Source organism: Rhineura floridana, chromosome 5 (genome assembly GCF_030035675.1).
Source record: "Rhineura floridana isolate rRhiFlo1 chromosome 5, rRhiFlo1.hap2, whole genome shotgun sequence".
In the NCBI taxonomy this organism is placed as follows: Eukaryota; Metazoa; Chordata; class Lepidosauria; order Squamata; family Rhineuridae; genus Rhineura; species Rhineura floridana.
The window spans coordinates 24,174,277-24,201,449 of NC_084484.1; the positions used below are offsets into that span (position 1 = coordinate 24,174,277).

At 39.8% G+C, this 27,173-nt stretch overlaps 1 protein-coding gene and 1 non-coding gene across 13 annotated transcripts in view; both read right to left on the minus strand.

Annotated features, from left to right (window-relative positions):
* The window catches only part of KLF12 (KLF transcription factor 12), a 302,241-nt gene that overhangs the window by 91,850 nt on the left and 183,218 nt on the right, over window positions 1-27,173 (minus strand). For all 12 annotated transcript variants that reach the window (XM_061629982.1, XM_061629993.1, XM_061629990.1 and 9 more), the window contains exon 4: window positions 12,120-12,255. In XM_061629982.1, coding sequence (XP_061485966.1) covers window positions 12,120-12,255 — 136 coding nt within the window. The remainder of the gene's footprint in view (window positions 1-12,119; window positions 12,256-27,173) is intronic.
* On the minus strand, window positions 3,898-3,971 carry TRNAA-AGC (transfer RNA alanine (anticodon AGC)). Its single transcript has one exon. It is a non-coding gene; the product is annotated as a tRNA-Ala (tRNA).

The following is a 27,173-nucleotide window of genomic DNA, read 5'->3' on the forward strand; positions in this document are numbered from 1 at the left end:
CCACACTGCTTCAGTAATGCAGGAATCCTGAGTTCAAGTGGGAATGGCACCTCCCATGTGTTCATGGGATTTCAAAATTGCCTTGTGAGAAAAGGAGTCACTATGGAATATAACCCAACACTGAATGCCTCCGAATACCATTCGCTGGGATTCCCAAATGGAGAAAGTACTCTTGTACTCCTCTCCTGCTTGTGGTCTTTCCATAGGCAACTGGGTGGCCACAGTGAGAACAGGATGCTGGATTAGGTGGCCTTTGGTCTGATACCATAGGCACCGTATGTTTTTATGGATAATAAACTAATGAGAACTTTAATTTTTTTTAAAAAAAATTATGGTGTCGCTAACAGCCATGAACACAAGCAAACAGTGGGAGCCTGTTCGATAATGAGACAAATGTGCAGATTATCCCAGAATTCAGTACCAAATCCAATTTTGCAAATATCCTAAACCATCCCTAATGAACAGCCATAACTAATATAAACCTGCATGTCACCAGCTCAGCCTCTAATTACTGAAAGACCAACAGGAAATATTAGAAAGGTTTCTGAAGCATGCTTGTGTAGTGGCTAATTAGCATAGCAAGAAGGCCTGCCGTGAGTGGGATATACAAGTCCACAATCAAGACTGCAGGCAATGTTGGAGGAAATAACTAGGATGGAAAGATTAGAGGGAGCGGATCAGAAGAACTAAATCCAAAGGAAAGTGCAATCTCAGAGATTACAGCTGGGTTGGAACTATATGACAGATATGATTTGGATCCATTTGAGTCTGGTTTTACACTTTTGGTACAGAATCCAATGCTGCTTTGGTCCCCACAAAACCTATACTAGGAGAGTTGCAGAAAGAGTGAGATCCTTTTTGTTCTTCTGGAATCTGCAGCAGACCTGGATATTCTTCTAGTTATGCTTCCTGGGTTAGGGATCCATATTTCAGTGGTTCCACTCCTCTCTGGATGGTCAATTCCAGAACGTGATGAGTATACCACTCAGCTCCATACTATGGAGGTCTCACATGTATGCTCTGGGATGCCACAGGGTTTGCATCTTGTCTTCAATGCTTTTTAACATCCAAAGGAGACGGCTAAATGAGGTCATCTAGGGATTTGCAGTAACGTATCATTGTTAAGTGTCATGATAACATCAGTCTCTATTCCTCTTTTTTGTCAGATTCAGGTGAAGCAATAGAGGTACTGAGCTGGCACTAGCAATCAGAACTAGACTGGCTGAAGGTTAGTAAACTGAACCTCAATCTAGAAAAGACAGAGGATTCTATTGGTGGGTTGTTCATCAAGTTCCGGATGGGGATACACTCCCTCTGAAGGACCAGATTCACATTCTGGAGGTACTGCTAGATCCAGCATTGCCATCCAAAGATCAAGTGACTTACATAGTCAGGATGGGGGAGAAATTTGATTCAGTTTACATTTAAATCTTACCTCATCTGCATTTTCTGAAACAATACAAGAACCAAATGCAGCAATGCTTCAAAATCCACTTTTCCAAATTTTTGCAATGTAGTTCTCCAGCCAAGTAATGTGCATATAAATGCATGTATTGGTGAAAATAATGCAAAAATGCTTTGTAAAAAATGTGTGTATTATGAATAACAGCACACAAAAATGTGTACAACAGGAGAAATTTGTACTAAAATGCTGACTTTTTTTTCAAGTCCTCGTGAAAATTTGGGATGTGGAAATTTAGAGATCTGAATTTAAGACTGGGAAAAAGAGAAGCCGAGAGAAGCCGAGAGAAACCAGAGCTGACATATGTATCCATCCCTACTTTGTAGCATGCAAGCTGGTCCTTCACCTACAACTGCCCCTGAACAGAGGTAGCTTGGCCGTAGTTGTCTAAGTCCTGGTAACCTCTGGATTGTTAATATATTTTATGTGGGGCAGCCACTGAAGTCTTCAAAGAAACTTCATTAGTACAAAATGCCACTGCTAGGTTACTAACAGGGATTGGCTACTACAGTGATCATATCTTAACGAGCTACACTGACTGCTGGTCCATTTCTGGAAACAGTTCAAAGTAATGGCAATTAACACCTTAGACTGCTTGGTATCTGGGTACCTGAAAGGTTGCCTTTTATCACATGAGCCTGTCCAAATCAAGCACTCATCTCCGTGCCCCCCCCCACCATCTGGAGTTCAGTGAGTCGTGTGAAGAGGGGGCCTTCTTAATTGTGGCTCCCTTGCCTATAGAAAGCTCTCTGCAGAGGAGACTTGCCTGGCAAATACCTTTTGATTTCTTAGGCTTTTAGTCAAGTAATGTAAGTTTGCAGCTGGTTCTGTTTTTATCTGTTCTCTTGAATTGCATGGCTGGTGTTTTTTCTTCTCTTTTTTATTAGTGGCTGCTCTCTGCCACTTTATTTTATTATTATTGGTTTTCTGTTGATTGCTACTATGTTTTCTTGTTTTTATTACCTTGTTGTGAGGTCCCTGGAAGTTTTACTGAAGGGCAGCAATAAAACAATTTTAAATAAATAAGTGAGGCTTCATGCTACAAAACAAGAAGCATATGCTTCTAGACCTGCTTTAGAAAAGGCTAGCTGGCAAAGAATCCTTTTGAGATAATGGGAAAGAGACACAGTCCACTTCTCCAAAGCTCCTGGCTTACAAATGTTCCAGCTACTGATATGTTATGCTGCTCATAAACAGAACACAATTGGGTCAGCCTAGAGTTTCTCCTGGCTTCCTGAAGTGGTCTCTTGACACTTGGGGGTGCTGTAGTTATGGCAGGCAGCAACTGACAACATACAGTACTGAGCCTGGTTAAGGAAATTCATAATGAGGAGTTTCAGAAGAAGGCATTAGCCCTTTAATTGGCCAGGAGGCAGCATTTTAAGGGTGGGGCCTCCAATCAATGATTATGTAGCTCTGCTATAAAATTCAGTTAGTTGGCCCAGGACCTTGCTGAAACAACTTGGAAGTCTGGCCTTAGCTGCACAAGCAATATATATGGTCCTGAACTCACAACTTGATCTCCCTCCAAGGTGCTGACTTTTGCTTTGTTTTGCCCTGACCTGCTGTCCTGCCTGCTTGCCAAAGCAGGAGCTACTAACCTCCCCTTGCTTGGGCCTCCCCCTCTTTGGTGGTGGGCATTCCCACAAATCATGACTGGAACCACCGATCGCAACTTTCCTGGATGTACGTGCCATGCACATGCAAACCTTGAATAAGCAGCTCCAGAGTCCTATGTCAGATCAACCCAGCTCCTTGTCTAAAGGACAGCATTACACAAATCCAAACTGATCTCGGGCCCATCTTCACCACACAGGCTCTGTGCAATGGGTCTCATTAGCTACCCTCCGTATTGAACCCTGGCTTACAGAATGGTAAACATGCGTCTTCAGGCCCCTTTGGGGATAATCTGAAAGGTAAAACCCATAAGGTCTCCTACTGCATCTATTGGCCTATTCACCATGGTTGCCATGGAAACAAAAAAAGAAGCTGGGAGCCAAACTTCAAAAGACAGCCTGGGCAATTGTGGGAGGCGTACAACTTGCATATATAAATTCTCAGGGTTTGGAAAGGTTTGTGCTTGAGACCTTGGAAAGCTGCTGCCAGTTAAAGAGTACATGATACTGGGCTAGAGGAATTAATACCTCTATGGAAGACAGATTCAGTATGATGCATGTTGAAGTTCTCTAGAGCAGGGCTTCTCAACCTTTTTTTAACCCATGCCCTCATTTAGCTAACCCACACACCCCCTTCAAACCTGGCTCCCCTAATTATTTTATTTTAATTTTCAAAAGGATTGAAATATCATGACTTTTAATTATAAACAAAACGTGGAGCCTTATACTATGTCAGACCATTGGTCTAGCTCAGTATTGTCTACACTGACCGGCAGTGCCTCTCCAGATTTACAGGCAAGAGTCTCTCCCAGCCCAACCTAAAGATGCCAGGGGTTGAACCTGGGACCTTCTGCATGCTAAGCAGATGCTCTACCACTGAGCTATGGATCTCCCCTGATATACAAATAAAAATTATTCAATAAATCATGGATTCAATAAAAATGCATAAAAATACTAAGATTTTTTCTAAACCAAATTTCACTTATATTGCACATGTTTTTGAAACACACACACAGACAGGATCTTCATATCCCCCCCTGGGGGGCACACCCCACTGCTTAAGAAACACTGATGTAGAGCAAGAGCTCTGTGCCATCTCAGAAGTATGTCTGAAACAAGGGGCCTCAGATAGTGAAACGCATTATTATACAGCCACAAGAGTGGCTGTATACTATAGTCAGCATGGATTTTTCTCATTCTGCAATGTTAAATTGAAAATACCCCCATGCCATTCTGACGCTCCCCATAAGCTCATTTCAAAACAAAACCTTACAAAACGTATAGTCCTGAACTCAGAAACGCTTGCTTAACAACCCTCTAAATTTTCATGTTGATACACAAAACAGTCACAGAGAATTGAGAGTTCAAAGTGTAAAAAGAGAGAGAGAAAAACCAGACTACTTTTGCACTTTTTTCTGTCAGAGTTCTCATAACCTGTTGAAATTAATTAAAAATCAGCCATATTCACAGAGTGCCTGGAATCCTATTGCTGACCTTGCCCCATACTCTGACCATCCTCTGCAGTTTAAAAGTTTAAAAAAATGCCTGGATGATTTTTAATTAATTTAATAAAGTTTGGCTTGAACTCAATGATAATGTTGGGCATGCTCAGTAAGAACCAACTGTCAGTGTTCTAAAAGCCAGACTCACCACTGCTTGGCTCGCCTAATCAGGGGGCCACACTCACACCAGCACTTTATTTCACTTGAAACAGTCATGGCTTCCCCCAAAGAATTCTGGTTAGTGTATTTTGTGAAGGGGGCTGAGAGGAGACTCCAATTCCCCTGACAGAGCTCCAGTGGCCAGATTGGTTTCACAGTCAGCCACTCTGACTGAAGCTCTGTGAGGGGAACAGGGCGTCTCCTAGCAACTCTCAGTACCCTTCACAAACTACCCTTCCCAGGATTCTGGGGAGAAGCCATGACTGTCCAAAGCGAAATAAAGATCTGGTGTGGATGTGGCCAGGGACAGCTTTGGTTTAAATTTGTGTGGGAGGCTACATGTGCCTGCTGTAGTACAAAAAGGTGGGGGGAAACCCTGAAAAAGAATGATACTGTTCACAATGTTTTCCTCTTGGAAAGGAAAAGGGCTTCCCATCTGCCCAGTGACCACCCACCTAATCTCCTCCCCTCCCCTCCCTGCCCTCCTCCTCCCCCAGGTCAGTTTCACCTATCCTAAGCAGGATTGCCCCTCCTCCCTCCCATCACCTCTCTTTTGCCCCTTTCTTCTCCCCTCCCCCCTCCCCTTCCAGTCCCCTCCTTCCCCCTCCCCCTCCTTCTGCTCCCCTATCCCCCTTCTTCCTTCCCTCTGCTCTCCCCTCCCCCTCCTCCCCCCCATGGTCAGTTTTACCTATCCTAACCACGACTGCACAGGAGTAAATCCCATTGAACTCAATAAGCATGCAAATGATCAGACCTGCCTTTCTCCTCCTTCCCCTCCCCTCTCATCTCCCTTCCTCCTCCCTTATTCCTCCCCTCTTCCTTCTTCTTCCTCCCCTGCCCACTCCAGGCTTCCCTCCCCATGGTCAGCTTTACCTACCCTAAGCATGATTGCATGGGAGTAAATCCCACAAAACTCAATAAACATGCAAATGATCAAACCTCCCCTGCTCTCCTCCCCACCCCCTGTGGTCAGTTTCACCTATCCTAAGCATGATTGCAGGGGAGTAAATCCCACTGAACTCAATAAGCATGCAAATGATCAATCCATTCTTAGCAAACTTGCACAGGATCCCATTTCTTACCTCCCGGATTAAAAAGCAGAGAAATTCACTAATAGGCAATAAACCTTGCGGTTTAAGAACATATCTATAGCTAACAGATATTTCTATCAAACTTTAAAAAGCAGGGAAATTGGGCAGCTATAGTGAGTGCCCCAGGGGAGCAGGAAGCCTGACCTGCTCTCAGACATTGTACTGCCCTACAAATTTGTAAAAATGCAACACAATTTGGGTTGGTCTTTCACACCCCAATCCACTTCCTGTGTAGCTTGGAAGAATTTGGTAACATGTCCTCTGAGCATATGATGAGTGTTGGCAACACTTAACAGAAACAAGACGTGCTGTGCTGATGTTGTTTTAGCAGGGAGGAAGCAACAATATTAAGACAGTTGATATAGATCAGATAGCCACTTTAAATATGTTTGATTTACATTTTCATTTCAATTTTAGTGAAGTTTCCCATAGTAAACCATTTTCTTTTGCTTCTGTTTCTGTGAATATGTGAACTACATTTTGCAACATTAAAAAAAGCTCCAAAAACAATTGTGGAATGATGGCACTGACTATTCTGCAGAATAGTTTCCAGTGGACACGTGGAGTGTCTCAGTTTGCACATGATAAAACAGTGGGAGGTGAAAAATATTCTACCAAAATTCTAGATGTGCTCTATGTTTTTAGTTGACCATGTCCATCTTTCCTTAAGTGGAGTAGTTTAAGCATGGCCAGCTGAAAACATGCATCTTAGGCAGGCTAAGTTTGTTTTTTTCCAACAGCTAGAGTCATTGCTTAAGTAGCAACATATTGTAATCTGTCTAATTTTACATCCAACTTCAGTTTCAGATTCAACTGTTAATGCGCTCAAAATAGAAATAGAGCATAACCTCCAGTTTGAAACAAAAAGGCTATATTCACCTTCATATGACATCAACCGATAAAAAGCTTTGAAATTATTAAAAATAAATTTGACACAGATTTCTAGGATGAATAATGAGAGAAATATAATTTTCTAGGTTAGATTCTCTGTAGAAACAGTAGTAACACAGAAAAGAAGCAAAGTAAGAAGAACACCAACAAACATACAAAAATATAATTCTCTATCTTTGGAGATGGCAGGTGCTGCCACCACTCACCATATGCTCAGAGGCACATGTTACCAAATTCTTCCAAACTACACAGGAAGTGGATTGGACTGTGAAGGACCAACCCAAATTGTCTTTGCATTTTGACAAATTTGTAGGGCACTACAATATCTCAGAGAGGAGGTCAGGTCTCCTGCTCCCCTGGTGCATTCACTATAGCTGCCCAATTTCCCTGCTTGTAAAAGTTGGATTGAAATATCTGTTGGCTATATGCACATTCTTCAACCGCAAGGTTTTTTGCTTATTAGTGATTATACAAACAGTTCAGTCTATCGAGACAAGCAAAACCAGAGTAAGGTAGACCTTAACTGACACCACCAGGAGCTCAATAATCCCCCTCCCCCGTTTCTCTCCTGGGACTGCGAAAACAGAAGGGGGGCCCCTCAAGCACTTTGCAGGTTTCAATCTGTGCTGGTGGCCTATGTTGGCTTGGCCTGCATGTGACACTGGATATGGATACCTCTGACTGGTGGAAAAGACAAAGCCCATTCTAACACTCTTTAGCCTCCTCCTCCAGCAATCAATGATTCACACTCCTGAATTAAAATACAAAGGCCTAATACTTTCCCACAGATCTTGTGTTGAAAACAGCAGGATAAAGGCTAGTATTTACCCTAGTCTAATTTGAAATCATTCTGAGATGGAGGATCAAGCAGGACAAAGCAATGGGTACTAGATGTTAAATCAGCCCTTCACCTGCCACTTTCAGTAAATTACACAGTGGTTAAATCAGTCAATCAGAGCTGCTGTAGTTCAGAACAATGTCTTAGTTTTTCAACCACACTCTCCTTTGTGCTGAAAAAAAAATCTAAATGAACTTAGGAGCACTTTCTGCAGCAACCTCTGCACTAGGGAAGACAGACTTGTCAAGAGATGGAGCATATTTCTGCCATAACAAGTAGGAATGACAGTAGTAAATTTACAGTATACCATATGGCACACTTCTTTGTTGATTTACAGTCATTTATAGAAAATGTAAAAACACTGGGAGGGGGGTTCTGTTTGCATGCCAAACATTTGAATTTGCATATATCATGTATTTTTTTTTAATGAAGAATGAAATATTAGTATTAGGACTGAATGGAAATTTCACACTATTTACCAGGAAATTTTTCAACCAGATTGAAAAATGTTACCTTCTTTGCTCATTTTTCAGCACTTCTTGAGAAGATGTTAAGTTCTTTATTTAGATTGCCATCACCTACCTTGCTCTGAGTTGTCTATCTACCCTCAGTGGTGTCATCACATAGTCAAATCTGACTGCTTGTGATTATATATACTGACATCCAACACCATCATCACAGATGTAGTGCCACAGTGGCACTCTGCTCATTGCATAGTCCTTGACTGGGTAAGATTACCCACATGATTCGTTCAAAAAGAGAAAGAATTAGTACCCACAGTAAGTCAGTAGTACTGAAAATAATTTCTAAGAGGGGGTGTGCATATTTGCAAAATGTAAAGCCTGCATCTGGAGAAAGTTCATCATACTTAAGTCCCATTGAAATAAATAACTAGTTGATGCTAATTTATTTCAATGGGACTTTAGAGTAACTAAGGTTACTCTAAGTAACTAAGGTTGCAATTAATACAGTCTTAACTGGGAGCAAGTACCACTGAGCTCAAAGGGACTCACTTCTGAGTAGATAAGTTTAGGATTGCATTGCACATTTCTTTGGATCTGAGTCTAAATGCTTTACTAGAGATTTTCCTGAGATATCTACACTGGAAATATTCAGTGCAGCCCTATTTAGTACATGTTTTAATCAAGGTTTTGTTAACAGGAGCCGGTGTGTGGGCCTATCAATAAGAAAATACAGCATTTTGAGATTCAATGGCAGCAAAATATGAGAACCCTCTTCTTTCTTATGTGAATCAAGATAATAATGTAATATTACTGGAGGGCTGGTCCTAATATGCAGCAAACTAGGATGCCAGCCAGTGTAGCTCCATTCAAGGAACTTGATGCTTGATGTGTGATTCTGAGTTCTTTTGCTGGTTCTGGCAGGGTTGGATCCCTGCAAAAACAAAAAAGGGCCCTCTCATAATTCTCCGTGATGACACATGGGATTCTGCAGCGCAGCTTTAGGTCTGTTTTAAAATGCAAGCTCTTTAGGAGCTCTCTGGATTTCCTTGGGTTTTTGGGGAAGGAGGGGGCTTTAGCTAGCAGGCCATATAAAAGGAGCAAGAAAAGACTGCTGAGATGCTAGTTGACAGCTCCTGCTTAGAGCTCATTGGAAGTAGAACCTGCTTCTTCCTTATTTTTTTGCCCTTAGTTTTCCCTCGATGCTCCAATGACACCCATGTCTTGCTTGTTCCCTGATCCATAGACTCAATTCTCAAGGGAACAACCTCGCCTAAGGCCACAAAAAAAACCTTTCTATAAGCTGACTGCTTGTCAGTGGCATGCTTTCCTTTTTTTGCTCACTGATGAATATTTGCTACAATCCGGATTTTTAATGCCTCTGATCACTTAGTGAATTAAGAAGAAAAGTAAAACTCTTCCAGAGCAGGTCAGCAATAGTTCAGCAATACTGCTTCCTGGTGCACAAAACCATTACTTTGGAAACAAGAATTATGTTGCATTTGCATAGTTATGCTTAAACTTGGTACTGCATTTGTGTTCTCGAGAAAGTTATTCAATAGATGTCAGTATTATTAATTTTGGGGAAATCAGGGGGAAAGCTGTTGTAGAACACTTCTAGTGCCTCCGTTTTATTTTACTTCTCACATATTTTTCATATTTTTCCTGAGATTTTCCACTTCATAGACATACACAGCACATAACTTTTTATCTATTATTTTTATTTATTGTTACATTTATATCCCATCTTTTCTCCAAGAAGCTCAAGGTGGTGTACATGATTCTCCTTCCTTTCAATTTTATCCTCACAACAATCCTGTGAGGTAGGTTATTTAATTATTTATTATTTGATTTATATCCCGCCCTTTCTCCCAGCAGGAGCCCAGGGCAGCAAACAAAAGCGCTAAAAACACTTTAAAACATCATAAAAACAGGCTTTAAAACACATTAAAACAAAACATCTTTAAAAACATGCTTTCAAAAGCTTCCAAGACAACTTTAAAAAAAAAGGTTAAAAACATATTGTTTTTTTAAAAAAGGTTTAAAAACATTTTAAAAAGCAATTCCAACACAGATGCAGACTGGGATAAGGTAAAGGGCTTGTTGAAAGAGGAAGGGCTGAGAGATTGTGACTGGCCCAAGGTCACCCAGCAAGCTTCATGGCTGAGTTGGGATTTGAACCCCAGTGTCCCAGGTCCTAGTCCAACACTGATAAAAAGACTGTTTGGGGTTCTGGCCAGCCAAAATGGACCTCACCTACTGAGGTGAGTACAGTATAAAAACACCAGGATCAGTTTGCGAAGACCTGCTTTGTGAGTACCGAAGAAACTTATCAGCTGTATGTGCAGGGGAGATGTTGATTATTGAGATGGACATAATGTTGCAACCTATTAAAATTCCATCAGCATCACAAATAGGCCTGGCATTGCAAACTATACCAGTAGAGCAAGGATGGCCATTGCCACTTTTATCTGCAACGGTTACCTACAGCAAAGAGTAGTTGTAGAAATGGGGAATATTTTTTTTCCTCCAGCAATACCTTAAGATTTTGCCAGTTACAATTAATCTAGTACTTTAGTAAAGGTAGGAATAATGTATTGGGTCCCTTGCAGTTACAAAGGATGCTTTTCTTTTCTTTCTACAGCCTTTGTACCTGTTCCAAATTTATCATTCTATTGTTCTGGAGCCTATGGGCCAGTTTGCACTTCACTCAGTCATTTCTCCCCTCCTTGTGGTGAAGGAGCTCCACCACGCACCAAAGTAGCAAGCGATACAGCCAACATACACAAAGGCCCGTATGTACAGAGTCCCAATTTTCATTTAATTTATTGGGTGGTATTCAATGCTAGTCCTTCTCACAGTAGACCCATTGAAGTTAAAAAAATGGCAAAATTTGGTTTATTAATATCTATGAGTTTACTCTGAGTAGGACTTAGCTGAATCCATTATTTCCACATATGTGCCACTTTTGACCATTTGGTCTCCAAAGCAGCATCCCAAGAAATTGAAATGAAAGCAATAAATCATTTTAAAAAACAAACATTTTTAAAAGCTCCAAAAGCATCTATAGTAGAATATAGATTATGCATTAGCAAGAGACATTGTAAATCCAAAAGGAAAAAAAAAGCTCTAGAGGCAGGCTAAAAAGTTGCAACTGCCCTTCTAAAAGACCCAAGAACATGAATGCGGTGGGTTTCCCTTCAAGGGGAAGTTCTACAAGGCAGAAGTGGCCACAGACTAGGCACTGTTGCTGGTGAATAATTGTCTTGACTCCCTAGGTGGTGGCACCTACAGTATGACCTCACTGTTTGCTCTCAGGTGGGGTCCATGTGGGAAAAAGTGCTCCTTCAATATTTATGAGTCTTCTTACTAACAATCTATAGGGTTTTTTTTGGGGGGGGGTAAGGAATGCATTTTTACCATGTTAAATGGATTGCTGGTTGGGTCAGTGTGCAAACTGGCCCTATTATTATTAGTTTTTACAAATGAAAATTATGATATTGCAAGAATGATAATACTTTATCCTACACATAAATTGTTTAACTAACCATACATATACACAAACTGAAATTCATTTTTTAAAAAACTTTTTAGAAGGGGAAGTGCCTACAAATTCTGGAGTACAGCCACTCATGTTCTTGTAAACAAACAGAAACATTGTTCTCTTAAAAAAAAAGAGAGAGACTAATTCATAATGTTTATATTTCTTTAGCATGTGCTTCTGCAGAGCAGATTAAATGACGTCTGTGCAGGAAAAAAGTTAGATATATCTTCATACTGGCCCAGATTACATTTTTTTAAAAGTAACAATAATAAATCCACTTCAATACAAGTCACTTTTATTTTTTAAAAAAGGTTTACAAGTTAGGAGAAAAGAATGGGAAACTGAAAGTCGCGTTCTAACTGAAAATATGTTCACACATTTCAATATTGCAGAAGAGAAAAGGCACAATCTACCACTACAGGTAAATGCTAACTAGGAGAACTGGTCTGGTACCAATACTGAGTCAAATGTAGGATATCTACAGACTGTCACATGATCAGGTGTTTCCATTGGGTACCAGCTGCTTTGACATCACCCTGAAAACTCAATACTTACTCTTGAACAGCTCTGGCTATAGAGAGGGCAGTGGATCCAGTTTCATTAACACTATCCAAGGTCACATTTGGCAAGTCGTCATCATCACTGTCACTTTTAATTTGTCTGGGAGATAGGCCACGTGGGTCCATTTGTGCTGGGAAATAAAGAGACACAATGCATTAAAATTTGCATAGTGAACACCTCCAGCTAATTCTACTATATGCCATCAATGTAATTTCTTTTGTTTAAATATCTCTACCCCATCTTTTAGCCTCATGGGGTTTCTAACCTGGCTCACAGTTATCTATTAGTGATATACAGTCAATAAAACAATTAAATGGACCAAAAGCAGCTAAACATTATAGTCTAACTTCATGGCAGAAACAACAGGGGAGATGCTTTGGCATGTCTAGTTACCCTCTATGCACACTCTACACATATACACCCTTTACACATGCTCAGATACATACGGCAATAAGTAATAATTTCACATATAGTTGGTAATGTTACTCTGCTGAGATGGCAGGTAAGCCAATCCTCTTGCAGTCTGACCCTAACTGTATTTTCCCAGCTAGTATCATTGGGTTCTATGGACTGGTTCCTATTATGGCAAAAATGGAGATCACATAGTTGCATCTAGGGATGGAGCCACCTCTCAAATTTGGTTCTCTAAGTTTCACATCTTTCTAATATTACGTTGGGTTCTCCACATTTCTGCAGCAAATTTGTGATTTTTTTTCTTAAATCCTCCTGAAAATCCATCAGCATTTTAGTGTGAATTTCTCCTAATACATTTTTGTATGCAGTTTGGACTAATACACACATTTTTGCAAGAATTTATATCCTAATATAATGCATTTGTGCATGTTATTTTCACCAATATACTCATTTTATGCACTCTTTCCCCTAATATATGCATTTTTGTAAACGCTGCTTGGTTGGAGAACTGTATTGCAAAATTTGAGTAAGTGGTGTAATATTGTTTCAAAAAGTGCAAATTTGATAAATTCAGCATTAAATGCAAACTGAATCAAATTTCTCATCCATCCCTAGTTGCATTCCAATGCAGCAACCCTAGGTCTTCTCTCCTCTTAACGTCTCATAAGCAAAAGCTACACTGTAATGTCATCACGGGGCAAGTTCCACCTCCATATTTCCTTGGTGCAGTTGTGGGGGCAGAGAAACTGACAGGATGATGGCATCATGCCAGATCTTTTGATTTTGTAGACATTAACAGGGAAAAAAATAGGGAGGTGAACTGGGTCGGCTGCTTTTGGCAGCTGCCCCCACAATCTATTTCTAGCTGCAGCATAAATATTCTTAGAACTGCAGACAGTAATGACATTTCTTACAATTATCTGCACTTGTATTATGGAAATAGTTACCCATATGTTACACATGCAGTAAGAGATGTGACGCTAACAACCATGAAACATATAACAAATAATGCATAGAAATGTGCTATACAAAACAACAGCCATCCCTTGAAAAGCTATAAATCACTTTTGGGTATAATGTTACCATTTTGCTGATATAATTATTTTCAACTTTAGATAATTCGGCCTGCAGGCTTAGACGATATGGACCATGATGCCTTAATAAATGATGCAGCATTTAGTACTGAAGTGATAAGATTTAAGGAGAACTTAAGATGCAAGTTAGGTCAGAAAGAAACAGTAGGAATGTGCAAGACCCTGCACAGAAATTCCAAGGCTGGTATTGGGGGGGGGGAGAGCACACACCCTTTAGCGTGGTAGCCTGTTCAGCAAGAAACCATGCCAGAGTTGCTGCACCCACTGGATACCATCTTAGAAGGGCAGCATAAGTTACTCCTAGAAGAAGGGTGGACAAACTTTAGGCTTTTGTGATCTGTTTTGATTTTTTAAAAATAGAATCCTTTGGTCCACCATAATGCAAAATATTGGCTCTGGGGAATGGACAAATGGATGGACAGAAACTTAAACTAAAGGAACACAGTGTGCTTGGTCCAGGAATTTGTTTTCAGTTCCAAAACTGAGTTCACAGTCCTTTCAATCCATTCCTGGTTTTCCTCAGGCTTTCTTCATTTCAGTAACGTAATTTGGGAAGGAGGAAGCTTTTTTTTGGTTGTCTGCTATTTTCAAATAAGTGAGAGTCAGAAACCCTTGTTGATCTATGCAAATCACCCAGAGATCTTCTAATAGATCTTGATATCCATCGCTCACCTCTCCCCCTTAAGATATCCTGTAGCACCTAAAATGCTGTTCTCTCATACTGAATACTTTCCTTATAAGATGGCATCTGGGAGGGGCATGTTTTGCAGTCTGAATGCTTTAAATTGGCAACTGGTATTTTTGGATCTCAGCAGCAACTCTAGAACAAAGTTATAAGAGGCACAACTTCTAGAACAGAAGAAGAAGCAGGTTGACATTGGATCACTATGTATGTGAGCAGGCACACATTTGTCAAGTTTACAATGGTGCCAGAATGACACATTCTGTTTTGACATTAAAAAGTCACCCTGACATTATTGCTGCCTTTTATGCTGCAGTTCATACTGGTTTTTTTACGTTTTATGGTGGTTTTGTTTTTATTGTGATTTTTAAAATAATGAAGTCCGTCTTGTCAGGTCTTGGCCCTAAAGTTTTTGTTATGTGCCTTCAAGTCGATTATGACTTATGGCGACCATATGAATCAGCGACCTCCAATAGCATCTGTTATAAACCACCCTGTTCAGATCTTGTAAGTTCAGGTCTGTGGCTTCCTTTATGGGATCAATCCATCTCTTGTTTGGCCTTTTTCCTTTTCTACTCCCTTCTGTTTTTCCAAGCATTATTGTCCCTAAAGGGTGGCCTGAAAATATGTTAAAATAAATAAATAAAACAAATTCTTTGCCATCTTTGCATGGTGAACATTTATTTCAAGTTATTTCAGTCATATGGTGATATGCGAGATCTACAATATTTTTAAAAAAGTTAATTTTCAGTCATTCTCCAAGATGTGGTAAACCTGAGGTCTTCCTGTGTGGGATATATATAGAATAAATTTTCACCATAAAAAAATAACATGCACAGAGGACTTAAAAAAAAAATGAACAAGAGACTTAGGCCTGAGAGGCATTCTAGTTTAAGCCATCCTGGAAGAGAAGTTCACATATACAAAGTAGAAAGGAAGAATCCCCTCATCCTTATTTATTCTAGATGAACAGAAAATAGAGGAGATGAATACTGTTGAGGAAAGACCCAAAGAGAATTGCAAAGATTTGGTGGTGGTGGTGGTGGTGGGGAAATGGATGAATGCTAGGATTGCCAGGTCAGAAGCATCCCAAACCCTGAGATTTCAGGGGCAGGCCCTAGTGATGTCATGGGGTGTGCTCTAGTGATGTCATTAAGCTTCATACATTAAGCTGAAGTGATGGGATCATTCCTTCTCACCTGCTTAGAGACCTTGGGTAAGGAACATTTAATCTAGCGTACTTGCTTCTGGCAAAAAGGGTTTAAGTGCCCTCAGGCCAGGTCAGTCACCAGAAAGCCATTGTAGAAAGAAGGGACCCTAATGTTGTAGAGATGTTAGATGGGAGCACTCAGGAGTAAAGATGGATGCCCCTGAAGGCTGCCATTCTAAACACACTTACTAAGGGACTAAGCCCCATAAAACTCAACAGGACTTACTTCTGAGTAGATATGATTAGGATTGTGCTGTTGGTAAGGCTTGACTAGGGATCCTCTGCAAAGATACCTATATCAAAACAGGGTTGGCAACCCGCTGCCTGGAATGCCCTGCCTGCCTTTTAACATGGCTGCTCCAAACTTCTTTACAGACTTGACCCTTCACAGCAGAGAGAGGTTTGAGAAATGAGTAAGAATTAAGAAGATTCTCTACTCTTTCCTGCCTACTCTGTGGGCTGCTATAAACTCACTTTGACAGGCAACCCAATTCCAGTGAGTAATAATTGACAAAGAGAAAACACACATGGTTTGGTCTACCTTCACTGGCAGCAGCTTGGGAACAACAATTGCAGCCACACTGTCCAGTATGTGATTATTTTGTACCACTATTGGGCAAGAAACAAACTGTCATGAAACCAACAAGGCATATCATCAGCGGGTTTAAGGGGGTTGAACTGAGTGCATGGAACAACTGTTGTTGCTTCTATAGATGGAAAAGAGTGAGGTCAGAGGTAAATGAAATGCAAACAGAAAAAGAAAAACAAAGACAGTGATGATTTCCTAAATGCAATGCCATACAAACCAGAACAAGATTCCTGTGAAAAAGGCAGACTACTCAACATCCCATAACCCGTCAGGGTTTCTAACCAAAACCCAAAACTAAAAGAAACCTGGCAGCCAGTTAGCTGAGGTCACAGAAATACCCATGCAGTACAACTTGACCTGGAGGCTGCAGTTAGTGCAGAATGCTGAGGCATGATTGCTTACATTAGTGAGATCCTGTCAGCACATAATACCCCTGGCTCTGAAATCTGCACTGGGCCAAGTTTGAGGTGTGCTTTCCATGTTACAGGTTCCACATACCAACCACAACAACATTCTTATGAGTAAGACAGAAAACTCAGCATCCCACAAACAGTCAGGGTTCCTAACTAAAACAAAAAACATCTTGGCAGCCAGTCAGCCAAGGTCACAGAAATCCCCATGCAGCACAACCTGACCTGGGGGCTGCAGTTAGTGCAGAATGCTGTGGCATGATTGCTGACATGAGTGAGACCCTATCAGCACATAATAGCTCTGGCTCTGAAATCTGCATTGATTGTCAGTTTGCTACCAGGCCATGTTCAAGGTGTGCTTTCCATGTTACAGGTTCCACACAGTACTTGTTGTGTTCTTGTAATAAATCAATCCTTTAGTGTGGCAATACCTACCACAATACCTATGCTTTGGAATTCCTTATCTATTTACATTAGGCAGGCAACTTCATTGTACTCATTTTGGCACCTGCAAAAACATTTTTGTTTAGGAAAGCCTACCCAGGCATGTAGAAGCTATTGTGTTTTTCATCTGTTTTTAACTCATTGTTGGTTTTATTATTTTGAATGTTTTAAATACCTGTCTTTAACTGTTTTTGCCAATAATTTTATTGTTTTAATTCCTCCTGGAAACTGCTTTGAGGGTTTTTTTTACAATAAAGCAGTATATAAATATTGTAAATAAAATACATAAATAAATTTTGGAGTCACTGTGGCCCTGAGTCAGGCCATTTGGTGCCAACTAGCTCAGTACTGATGACATGGACTAGCATTGGCTCTCCAGGATTCCAGGCAATAGTCTATTCCAGAGATTGAATTTTGGACCTTTGCATGCAAAGCATGTGCCCTACCACTGAGCTATAGCCCTGTTTAAAAATTATCTTTTAATTTTTTTTCTTTTCAATTCACTAATGAATTGATTTTCAGCACAATCTTAACCATGTCTACTCAAAAGCAAGTCCTAGTGAATTCAATGGGGTTAACTCCCAGGAATGAGGGATTAGCATTACAGCTTTACTCCCAAAAATGCTTCATATTGGGAAGGTTTTCAAGCAGGTTATGAATAAGACAAACTGTCCTCTTCAATAGTGCAGTAAAATTTAAACTTGTTTGACTCCTTAATTAGAAAAGTATAACATGTAGCATGTACACTTTTTAAAACTTCTGTTCAACAATTATCTGAAAGATAAAAAGTATAATATGCCATTTTTACAAGTAATTAAAAAAACCCTGCATATACGCTTTTATGCCTACCAAGATCCTGCTGTGATCTTCTGTTGTAGTGCAATCCTATGCATGTTTACTCAGAAGCAAGTCCCAATCCTGTGCAGAGAAAGTACTCTTCATGCTGCTGAACACTATATATTTACTGAATTCCTGATGTGAGACAAGCAGGAAAAGAAAACTGTTCTCAGAAGTTGAAATGGGGTTTATTATTATTATTATTTATTTATTTTTGCATTTATATCCCACCTTTCTCAAAGGAGCTCAAGGTGGCATACAAACATGGTTTTCCCCCTTCTCATTTGATCCCCACAACAATCCTGTGAGGTAGGTTAGGCTGAGAGGAAGTGACTGGCCCAAGGTCACCCAGGGAGCTTCATGGCTGAGTGGGGATTCGAACCCTGGTCTCCCAGGTCCAAGTCTGAAACTCCAACCACTATACCACACTGGCTCTCTATAGCTATTGCTATTATCAGTCACAACCCTTCACTTATTGGCTAAAAACGTAAAAGGGCAGGGGTTAGCGCAGCTGGTAGTAACAGAAGTTGTGGGGGGTGGTTGAAAAACCAGAGACCTGGCAACCCTAATCAATGCCTTTCTCAAGAGGACTGAGATCACCATAACCATAATCAGAATTACATTCATAAAACCATTCTGTGTTATCAAATCCTGCATTATTTTATGCAGACTGTTGAAATATTTGTTCTCCTAAAGACTCATTCCACAATTTTTTGTAATCAGAGAATATCAACTGGCGTACAAGATACCTTTGCTCTTGTTTGTAGAGAAAAGGTGGAATATTCAAGCAAGCAACAGGAAAACTCTATTTGAAAAGATAGCTTACAATTTTAAGGAAATCTTATTTTTTATTATACAGTTGGTCAATACTGTCAGTTGCCTAACTAATCTCAAAAACAAATTGTGGGTTATTGTTGTTTTCCTGTGATGTTGCTCACAGAGGCTAGAAACACTTGATTTATACAACATAAGAGACCATCAATTCCCAACACCCCGTTAACAAATTAAAGGAGAAGAACATCCTTCAGTATTAAAGCCTATTTGCAAATGATACTCCATCAACTTCATCACTTAGCTGTGGCTTTAAAATGGCAGCTATATTATCTTGCCCTTTTTGAATTATGCAACTAATTATGCAGCAAGTTCGCTAATGCAGCAAGACTATCATTTCTTGGACACGAATGCTGAATATTAACACATTTTCACAAGAAGAGGAGAGGGAAAACTTCTAACAAAACTGTTGGCATGCTAAGGTGCTACTGTAGTGCCTCAATGTTCAGGAGTTGGGTGACTTTAAGACTGGATTACTTGAATGCACTCTGTGGGGCTTCCCTTGCACTTGACACAGAAACTGCAGTTAGTGAAGAAGGTTGCAGTAAGGTTACTGACAGGAGTGAAACCCTGTCATCATATAACACCTCTGCTAAGAGATCTGCACTGGCTGCTGATTTGTTACTGGACCAAGTTCAAGGCGTTACTAATGGGCTTCTTGACTATGTGAAGCCCGGAAGCAGGACCTGAGTGCAAGAGCACTCTCCCCTTCTGAGGTTTACAGCAACTGGCATTCAGAAGCATACTGCCTTCAACTGGAAGCAAAGCATAGCCATTATGGCTAGTAGCCATTGATAGCCTTTTCCTCCGTGAATTTGTCTAATCTCTTTTAAGTCCATCCAAATTGGTGGCCATCACTGCTTCTTATGGGAGCAGATTCCATAGTTTAACTATGTGCTGTGTAAAGAAGCACATCAGATGAGTGGATTCCCAGTATCTTCCAGGCATCATCATAATCGTCATTATTTACTAGCGGCCTTGTATGAGGCATTGCTTGAGAATTCTAAGAGACCCCCAAATCAGTGCAGTTTTGAAATCAGTGGTTAAACTTAGTGCAGTTTTGAAAGGTCCAGTCCACCATCTTGATTCAAAATGGCATCCAACTGTATCCAAACATAGATGAAAACCTACTGCATGATTTCAGGAACCATCAGGCAAAATTTGGTTACGATATCTTAAGAGGGGTCCAAATATATAATGAAAAAGCAACTTTGCAAAATATATAGAAGATTTCACTTATCGATCACTCATGAAGTTTCTAAACAACTTAGGAAAAATTAAGAACCAAAGACATAGCTCAAAAACAAAAAGCATACATTACAATAAAACCATTACAATGACATATATATACACACAGCAAACTTGAGCAAAATCCACGTCACAAGAACTGGGTTAGGTCGCATAGGTTTTTACCAAGTATTGCATAAACAGTGGGCACTACCCATTTGAACATACCGAAGTTCCACTGATTTCAGCAGGAGAGAGTTAAACACATCCTTTTTTCCTCTTTTGAATACCGTGAAAGCGATTATCATCAAGAAGCATAGTGAGGGAGATGAAGAATGTTATGATTGTTGCCAAAAACATTTGTGGCAGTAAATTTGAAAAAATATGGGTGGGGGGGGAAACACCCACTGAGGAATCAAAAAGAAAAATGTGGTAAATAAATTTAATGTATAAAATCCAGCATTTAAGCAATTCTGGCTAAAATCTAACAGCTGTATACTAGAAAGTTGGCATTCCTCTATTATTATATACAAAACAGAACTAGGTTAGAAGAAGCTGTATGTTCACAACTATTACAGGTGATTTAACACAATCTCTGCAATAAGACCCATCAAAGACAATTTGCTAACAAATTGGTTTTTGGTTTATATGTCTTATTTGTATTTTCGTATGTTTAATTTGCTGCTCTTGGTATGTAATATCGTTATTTAACTTTGCATATATGTTACATTACTAATACAGATAAATATTTTAAATGTTTAGTTGGATCATGCCCATAATGTTTATAATCCTATAAAAACACAACTGACCTGCCTTGTGAATGACATAGTGCTGTTGGAATGTCTAATTTAGCTACTAACAAGCAAATTCAGCTATCAGAAACATGATGTATTGATTGTGCATAACTGGATTCCTCCAGACCTTCAACAACAACTGGAAGGCATCACTTGAGGTTGGTTGCACACCAATTTATTGGTGTTTTTCCCAGTCTTAACTGAATTAGCTCAGTTCTACCATTGCTTGAGAAGAAACATTTAATTGTGCTGCCCTTTCTGGAGGATTTAGTGGAGTGGACAAACATTTACTAAATACAGAGTGAGATCACAAAACTGAGAGACCTAAAGATAAGATGTAATTGAAGGAAAGGGGTTTTCCTAAATCACTGCTCTTGCCCTGTCACTTTCCAGTTACTTCAACTTGCTCCCACCCCTGCTTATCAACTAGCAGATGAAAACATCTTTCCCCAAATGACACTTCCAAGAAATATTTTTACCTAAAGGCACCATTTAACACAAACATGGTTGCCAGATCTCCTGTTTTCACCTGGAGATTCCAGTTTTTGGGGGTACTCTTTGGTTCTCTGGGTGGGCCACATCAATCTGTTCTTTTAGTTTTCATTTTAAAAAATAATTAAGTTCTTAAGTGGCCTGGTTCAAGAGATATACACCAAAATGTCAGCTGCCCCTCCCCCACAACTTCTATTAAATGAGTTAGTAGCTGGCTGCTGGAATCCCCACCATTTCAGGTTTTCAGCCAATAAGTGAAGTCAGGGTTGTGATGGATGAGGTATTTGTTATCCTTAAGGCAATAGCTAGACCCATTGTATGTCCTGAAAACAGCTTTGTTTTCCTGCTATCTGCACATCAGGAGTTGAATAAGTTTATAGCATTCACAGCAGCAAGGACGCCTTTTTCTCAGTGTGCATATACTGCACAATAATTGAGCACGAGATCTGGAACAAGATCTTGGTAGGCATGCACAGTAAACAATTTCAGTTATGATTATAATAAAAGGTGTTTTTAATTACTCACAAAATAGCATATTGTACATTTTATCTTCCAAATAACTTTTGAACAGAAATAAAAATCTCTACATGAAGCTTATGTGTTATACTTTTCTACTTGTAAGGAGTCATGCAAATTTAAATTTTCTTGGACTGTTGAAGAGGGTAGTTTATTTAGCCTGTTGTGAAAACCTTCCCAATATGAAGCTTTAATTCTATACTCACTTTTCTGGGAGTAAAGTTGCAATGCTAATCTCACATACCTGGGAGTAAACCCCATTGAATTAAATAGGAGTTACTTTTGAGTAGACATGGTTAGGATTGTGCTGAAAATCAATGGGACTTTTGAGTGAACATAGCAAAGGGTTGTGTTGTAAACCTTTCTCTCCCCCTCCAATCCTTTTTTTAAAAGCAATTAGGCAGGGCTTACTTAGGTATCACTGCTTTTATTTAGTAGGAAACCAATACTGATTAAACAAAATACTTCTGCAATGACCAACTGGTGTATGTATTTTTACATCTCCAGTGTGTGTACATATTTATTTATTTATTTACTATATTTGTATGAGAATCCATAGATCCTAATTTAAAAGTCAGTTACTTAAACTACTATATGACAGCTGCAGACCATGCTTGTTTATGTAATTTCAGAATTTAAACATTAGCAGAACAGCTAGGGAAGAAGACATAACTCATATGTCTTGTGGTGCCATGGCAACATATGAATTGGCACTGAAAAATTCAACAAGTGGCTCCTGGCATGTGTGAATTAACCATCACAAACCAAACACCACAGAGAGAACGTTCGTATCTCCTTATACACAATATTTTCAATGATTGCCTGTCTTGGCATTTCTCTTACCTATGTACCACTCTGGTTCGCTAACAGCAATTAAAATCAATGATAAAACACAATCAATTTTGTTATATACAATATAAAAAAATCAAACAAGTAGCAGCTAAACAAAAGTGTCATATCAAAACTTGTCTATCCAATAAAATAAAACCTGCCTACACAGGAACATCTTCCTCCATTCTGTAAAACACCATAACAGAGAGGGGCCAACCAGGTCTCCCAGGGCAAAGAGTTCCACAACACAGATTAAGTCACAGGGAAGGTCCTTTCTCTAGTCCACATCAGCTGAGCATCACAGTCAGGATGGAGACAAGGGTCTCTCCATCAGATCTTATGGCATGGGCAGGCTGATTTGAGGAGACAGTCCTTAAGGTATCCTTGGACTGTAGCCATTTAGTAGCTTGGTCATCAACATCCCTGGCCAAAGAACTTTTCATCACACGTCACATACAGGTGTGGCAAAATTGTCCTCTGCAACCATCTACTTACTGTAGAGCTGGAGATGATGGGTGCTAAAATGTACTTCTATACTGTTTGTATTTTTGTGATGACCAATGGTTTCTAACAAATACCTTTGACTGACTGACTGGAGAGAATAAGTGACTGATTCACCATATAAGGAAAGTTTCCAAGGAGCGACCATTGCACAATTGTTGGTAGGAAACTACTCTTAGTTCTTTAAAACAGGCATTGGCTGAAGTGGTACTGCCCCAGATCATGTCATTGTTTGCACAGGGCGTCACAAAGAAAGCTAGGGTACTTTTTTTTTTAACAGTGGGCTGCTTTTTTAAAGTGGGGATGCTTTCAAAGCCAACAGCTCCCCATATTCATAAGTGCACATATATGAGGCCAAAACTACTCATTTAATTCATTGTCAAGAATTCAACAGCAGCCTGGGCTTTATACAAAGAAAGCTATTATCAGGATTACATCACAGACACTTAAAATCCTGGAGAGCTTGAATGTCAACATTTTTATGACTTCTACTGTACCAAATATCCTGAATTACAATGAATCCAAGGCAGCTTAATGCTTAATGCATCTTTGTGGACATCACTAGCAGCTATCAAAGATGATTAATTCCCATAAACTGGCTTGATATTATAGAAAGGAAGCAAATCTCAGCCTATGTTTGGAATAAACTCCCAGAGTCAAGGTGGGTGTGACTGCATTTCTCATGATGTAAATGTACTCTGAAGCAAAAGCATTACAAAAAGAAAAAAAGAAAAAGAATCATACCAAGCAGGGGGAAAAAAACCAAAAAGGAAGGGTGGAGGTTTGTTTTTAAAGCTCTGTGAGGATCTTTTTTCTTTATGCCTGGAAATACAATCTGTTGAGGATGAAATATTGCCATGCGATGGAAAAGAACCAAATTATGGAGGGTGGTAATAATAACAATACTTAATATTTACTTTTCCTAAATTGCTGGTTCCCAAACCTCTTGACAACTGGATCATAGTTTTTTATACTGGATTAAAAATAAAGTCATGCTATACTCTTACACACTCACTCATATAGTTCCCACAAGGACAGTCAAGCATCTTTCTTGCAACTTCAAGATAGCTCAGCTAATATTGTTCCCAGTATTCTCCTCTTTGCTCAGCCAGCCAGGGCTCATGGATAAGACTCCCCTTTCTGGGCAATGGTGATACTTCTAGAATTCCCCAGAGACTGTCAGCTATACTAAAGGCAGAGAACTAACACTGATGTACACTGTAGTTCTTGTATTATTGTTATTTTTTAAAATTTTTGAGAGCAATTCCTCTGGTAAAACAGCATCAGTGCTAGTGAAGCGGTGAGCTCAAGCACTCCCTTCTCCCCTTCCCTCCTCCTCTTATGTGCTTGGCTTTAGCAAATACTTCCTGGTTCCTTAAACCATGGTTTGTTGTGACATCTAAACTGGAAAACTGTGGTTTAGGCGCTGCCTGCAAACCAGGATCACATCCTTTCAGGCTGGGGAGACCCAACACAACACATATGTCTACCCCCCCCTCCAATAAACAGACAGAGACATCATCTAGCAAGAGGGAGGATACGTGAACTAGTATCCTTTAGGGTAAGATGCCAATGGGGGAGTTGCCACGGTTTTCAAGTTGTGTTGCAGGGAACACCCGGGTTCTCGATAAGATCAATGAGAATGGACAAGCTGCTCAAAAAGGACAACTGGAACATCACTGCCAATTGTCCTCTGTAGCACACAGCCAGGGGGTTCTGGGGTGCATTTTCAGTTTACATATTACTCATAAAGCACCCCACCCCAGATTTGGCCAGCATCCTTAATTACTGAGTGTGTGCTTATAATAGTCTTTTTCAACCTGGTGACCTCCAGAGGTTTTGGAGTACCATTCCCATTAGCTCTAGCTGTTATGACCAATGATCAGGGATTATGGGAGTTGTAGTCCAAGTATGTCTGGAGAGCACCAAGAGGAAAGCTGGCTTAGAACATGCCGCCAGAATCCTCTGCAAAGCACAGGGTTCTTCAGGCAGACAAGTCAATATAATAAGTGTTGTCTGGAAATAACAAGTTATAAATCCTCTAGCACAGTAGAAAATAATAGTCTACCAGCATCTCAGTGCCAGCTTTTTGGTATAAACCATATATAGTTCCAGGAAAATGAAAGCATCATCCCATCCTTGGGCAGAGAAGCAATACAAGGGGGGAAAAAGAGATAAAATCAAATGTACTGCTTAGCATTTCGAACAAATACAGACAGACATAAAATACGCCAAACTAAATCCAGTGAGATGAGGTACTGTGCAGAGGTTTATTTAGCATACCACAGAGCAGCTGTGTTAGGAAACTCCCTAGTTTACACCTCAAGCAAATATGCTTGCAGAAAACATGCAACTTCTCTTAGGCCTCATAATAAAGTACCCTCAAACACAGAGCAAATACAGTATATAAGGGCTTCTCACCCGTGTCCCACCCCCTTTCCATTAAAGGTCATTGCGAATGGTTTGTGCTCTTAGAAAAATGCTCTGAGAGCACCAATCAACGTTTAAATCAAAAACAGCTTGCTTTCTGATAGGGGTAGCAAAACTGCTTGATTTATTCCATAAAACTTTATGTACACAGCAGCAGCATCCATGAACTTAATGATCTTAATATTGAGTCTACGGGGTAATTTTTATTACAATTTATTTTGAGATTACACGGACTCCACAGTTTTCAGGCTTTATTGAGATTTTATGAGACTGTACGGCGTAAGCAGTTAACTATGCTCTTGTGTGCTCTGGGTGAAGTAGGGTTAGCTCCTATGCATGCATTTTGTTGCTAATCTACCATAGGCTATTAATTACTCTCTCCAATCAAAAGTCATTATTTATAATAATTTCACAAGTAAAATAATTTGCAGTGGGTGTACAGGATTGATAGCAGCTATGTACATCTGAAGAAACCTACATATAATTCAGACACACATCTATGAAGGCAGTGTCTTTGCTTTTCTCACAGCAAAAAAATTAAACCTGTTTCATTTTGAATTGAACACTGTAGAACTCACACTCATTTACAGGAAATCGAATTCTCAAGAGTGTTAAGACCTAAATCACATCAAGTCTCTAATATAGAACTGATTCACAATCCAACATAAAACAAAGCCGGGGGAAAGGAAAGCAATTACAGGTTTGAACAACACATAGTTTTTCTGAGCACAGGTTTCTAGACAAGACACTTCTACATATCTAAAAATGACCTTGTCCACACAATTCTTCCTGTCCCTAAACCCATGTGACTTTCCCTCCACCCGCAACCAAACTACTCTTAACTTCAGCTCACAAAGCTGGACCTTTGTGTATATTCCATAACTGACACTTCCCTCAGCAGATGACATCTTTCTATATGTTCTGTAACATTGCAGCATTTCATCCAACAGGTGCCAAATGCTTCACCACTGCTACAAAATCCCTTAACATCATAATACTGATTTTTAAAAAATAATTCTGAGTCTCCTAAAAAGAGACCCAGTGTAGTGTACTGGTTGGAGTGTCGGACTAGGCCCTGGGAGACCATGGTTCAAAATCCCACTCAGCCACAAAGCTTGCTGGGTGATGTTGGGCCAGTCACCATCTCTCAGCCTAACCTACCTCATAGGGTTGTTGTGTGGATCAAACTGAGGGAGGAGAACCGTATATGCCACCTTGAGCTTCTTGGAAGAAAAGGGGGATATGAATGAAATAAAAAAATACTGCCACTATCAAGAAGGATGTTCTGTTCTGCTAGTATTTTAGGTCATTTATTCTGGGTGGAGACACCTCTTTTCTCTAGATATTCAAGTATGTATAATAATATGACATTCACCCTATTTCATAAGCCTGTGCCTATTTGTTTTTGTTTTTTTCCTGTGAGCAAAATAACTAACTTTCAAAAGGTGTTTTTCTAGAGTGATTTCTTATTTGTGTTCTGCAAGGGCATGTGGCAAGCCGGAATGTCATGTACAGAACTGAACAAGGGAATGGTAGAGGGAACTTTTGTGGAGTCTATTCTGCTTAAAAGTAAAGTAGATATAGACAGACACCAATAAGAAAAGAAATGTTACCCTGAAGAAAAGGAAGCCCAGCTAAAACTGTGTATTTATGCACTGATTTTATAGGGCACACCTGTGAGATTGTTGCTGGATAAAATCTCTCACATGCCATCTACCCTAGGTCCAGAAGTTGCTTCCTTGTGGC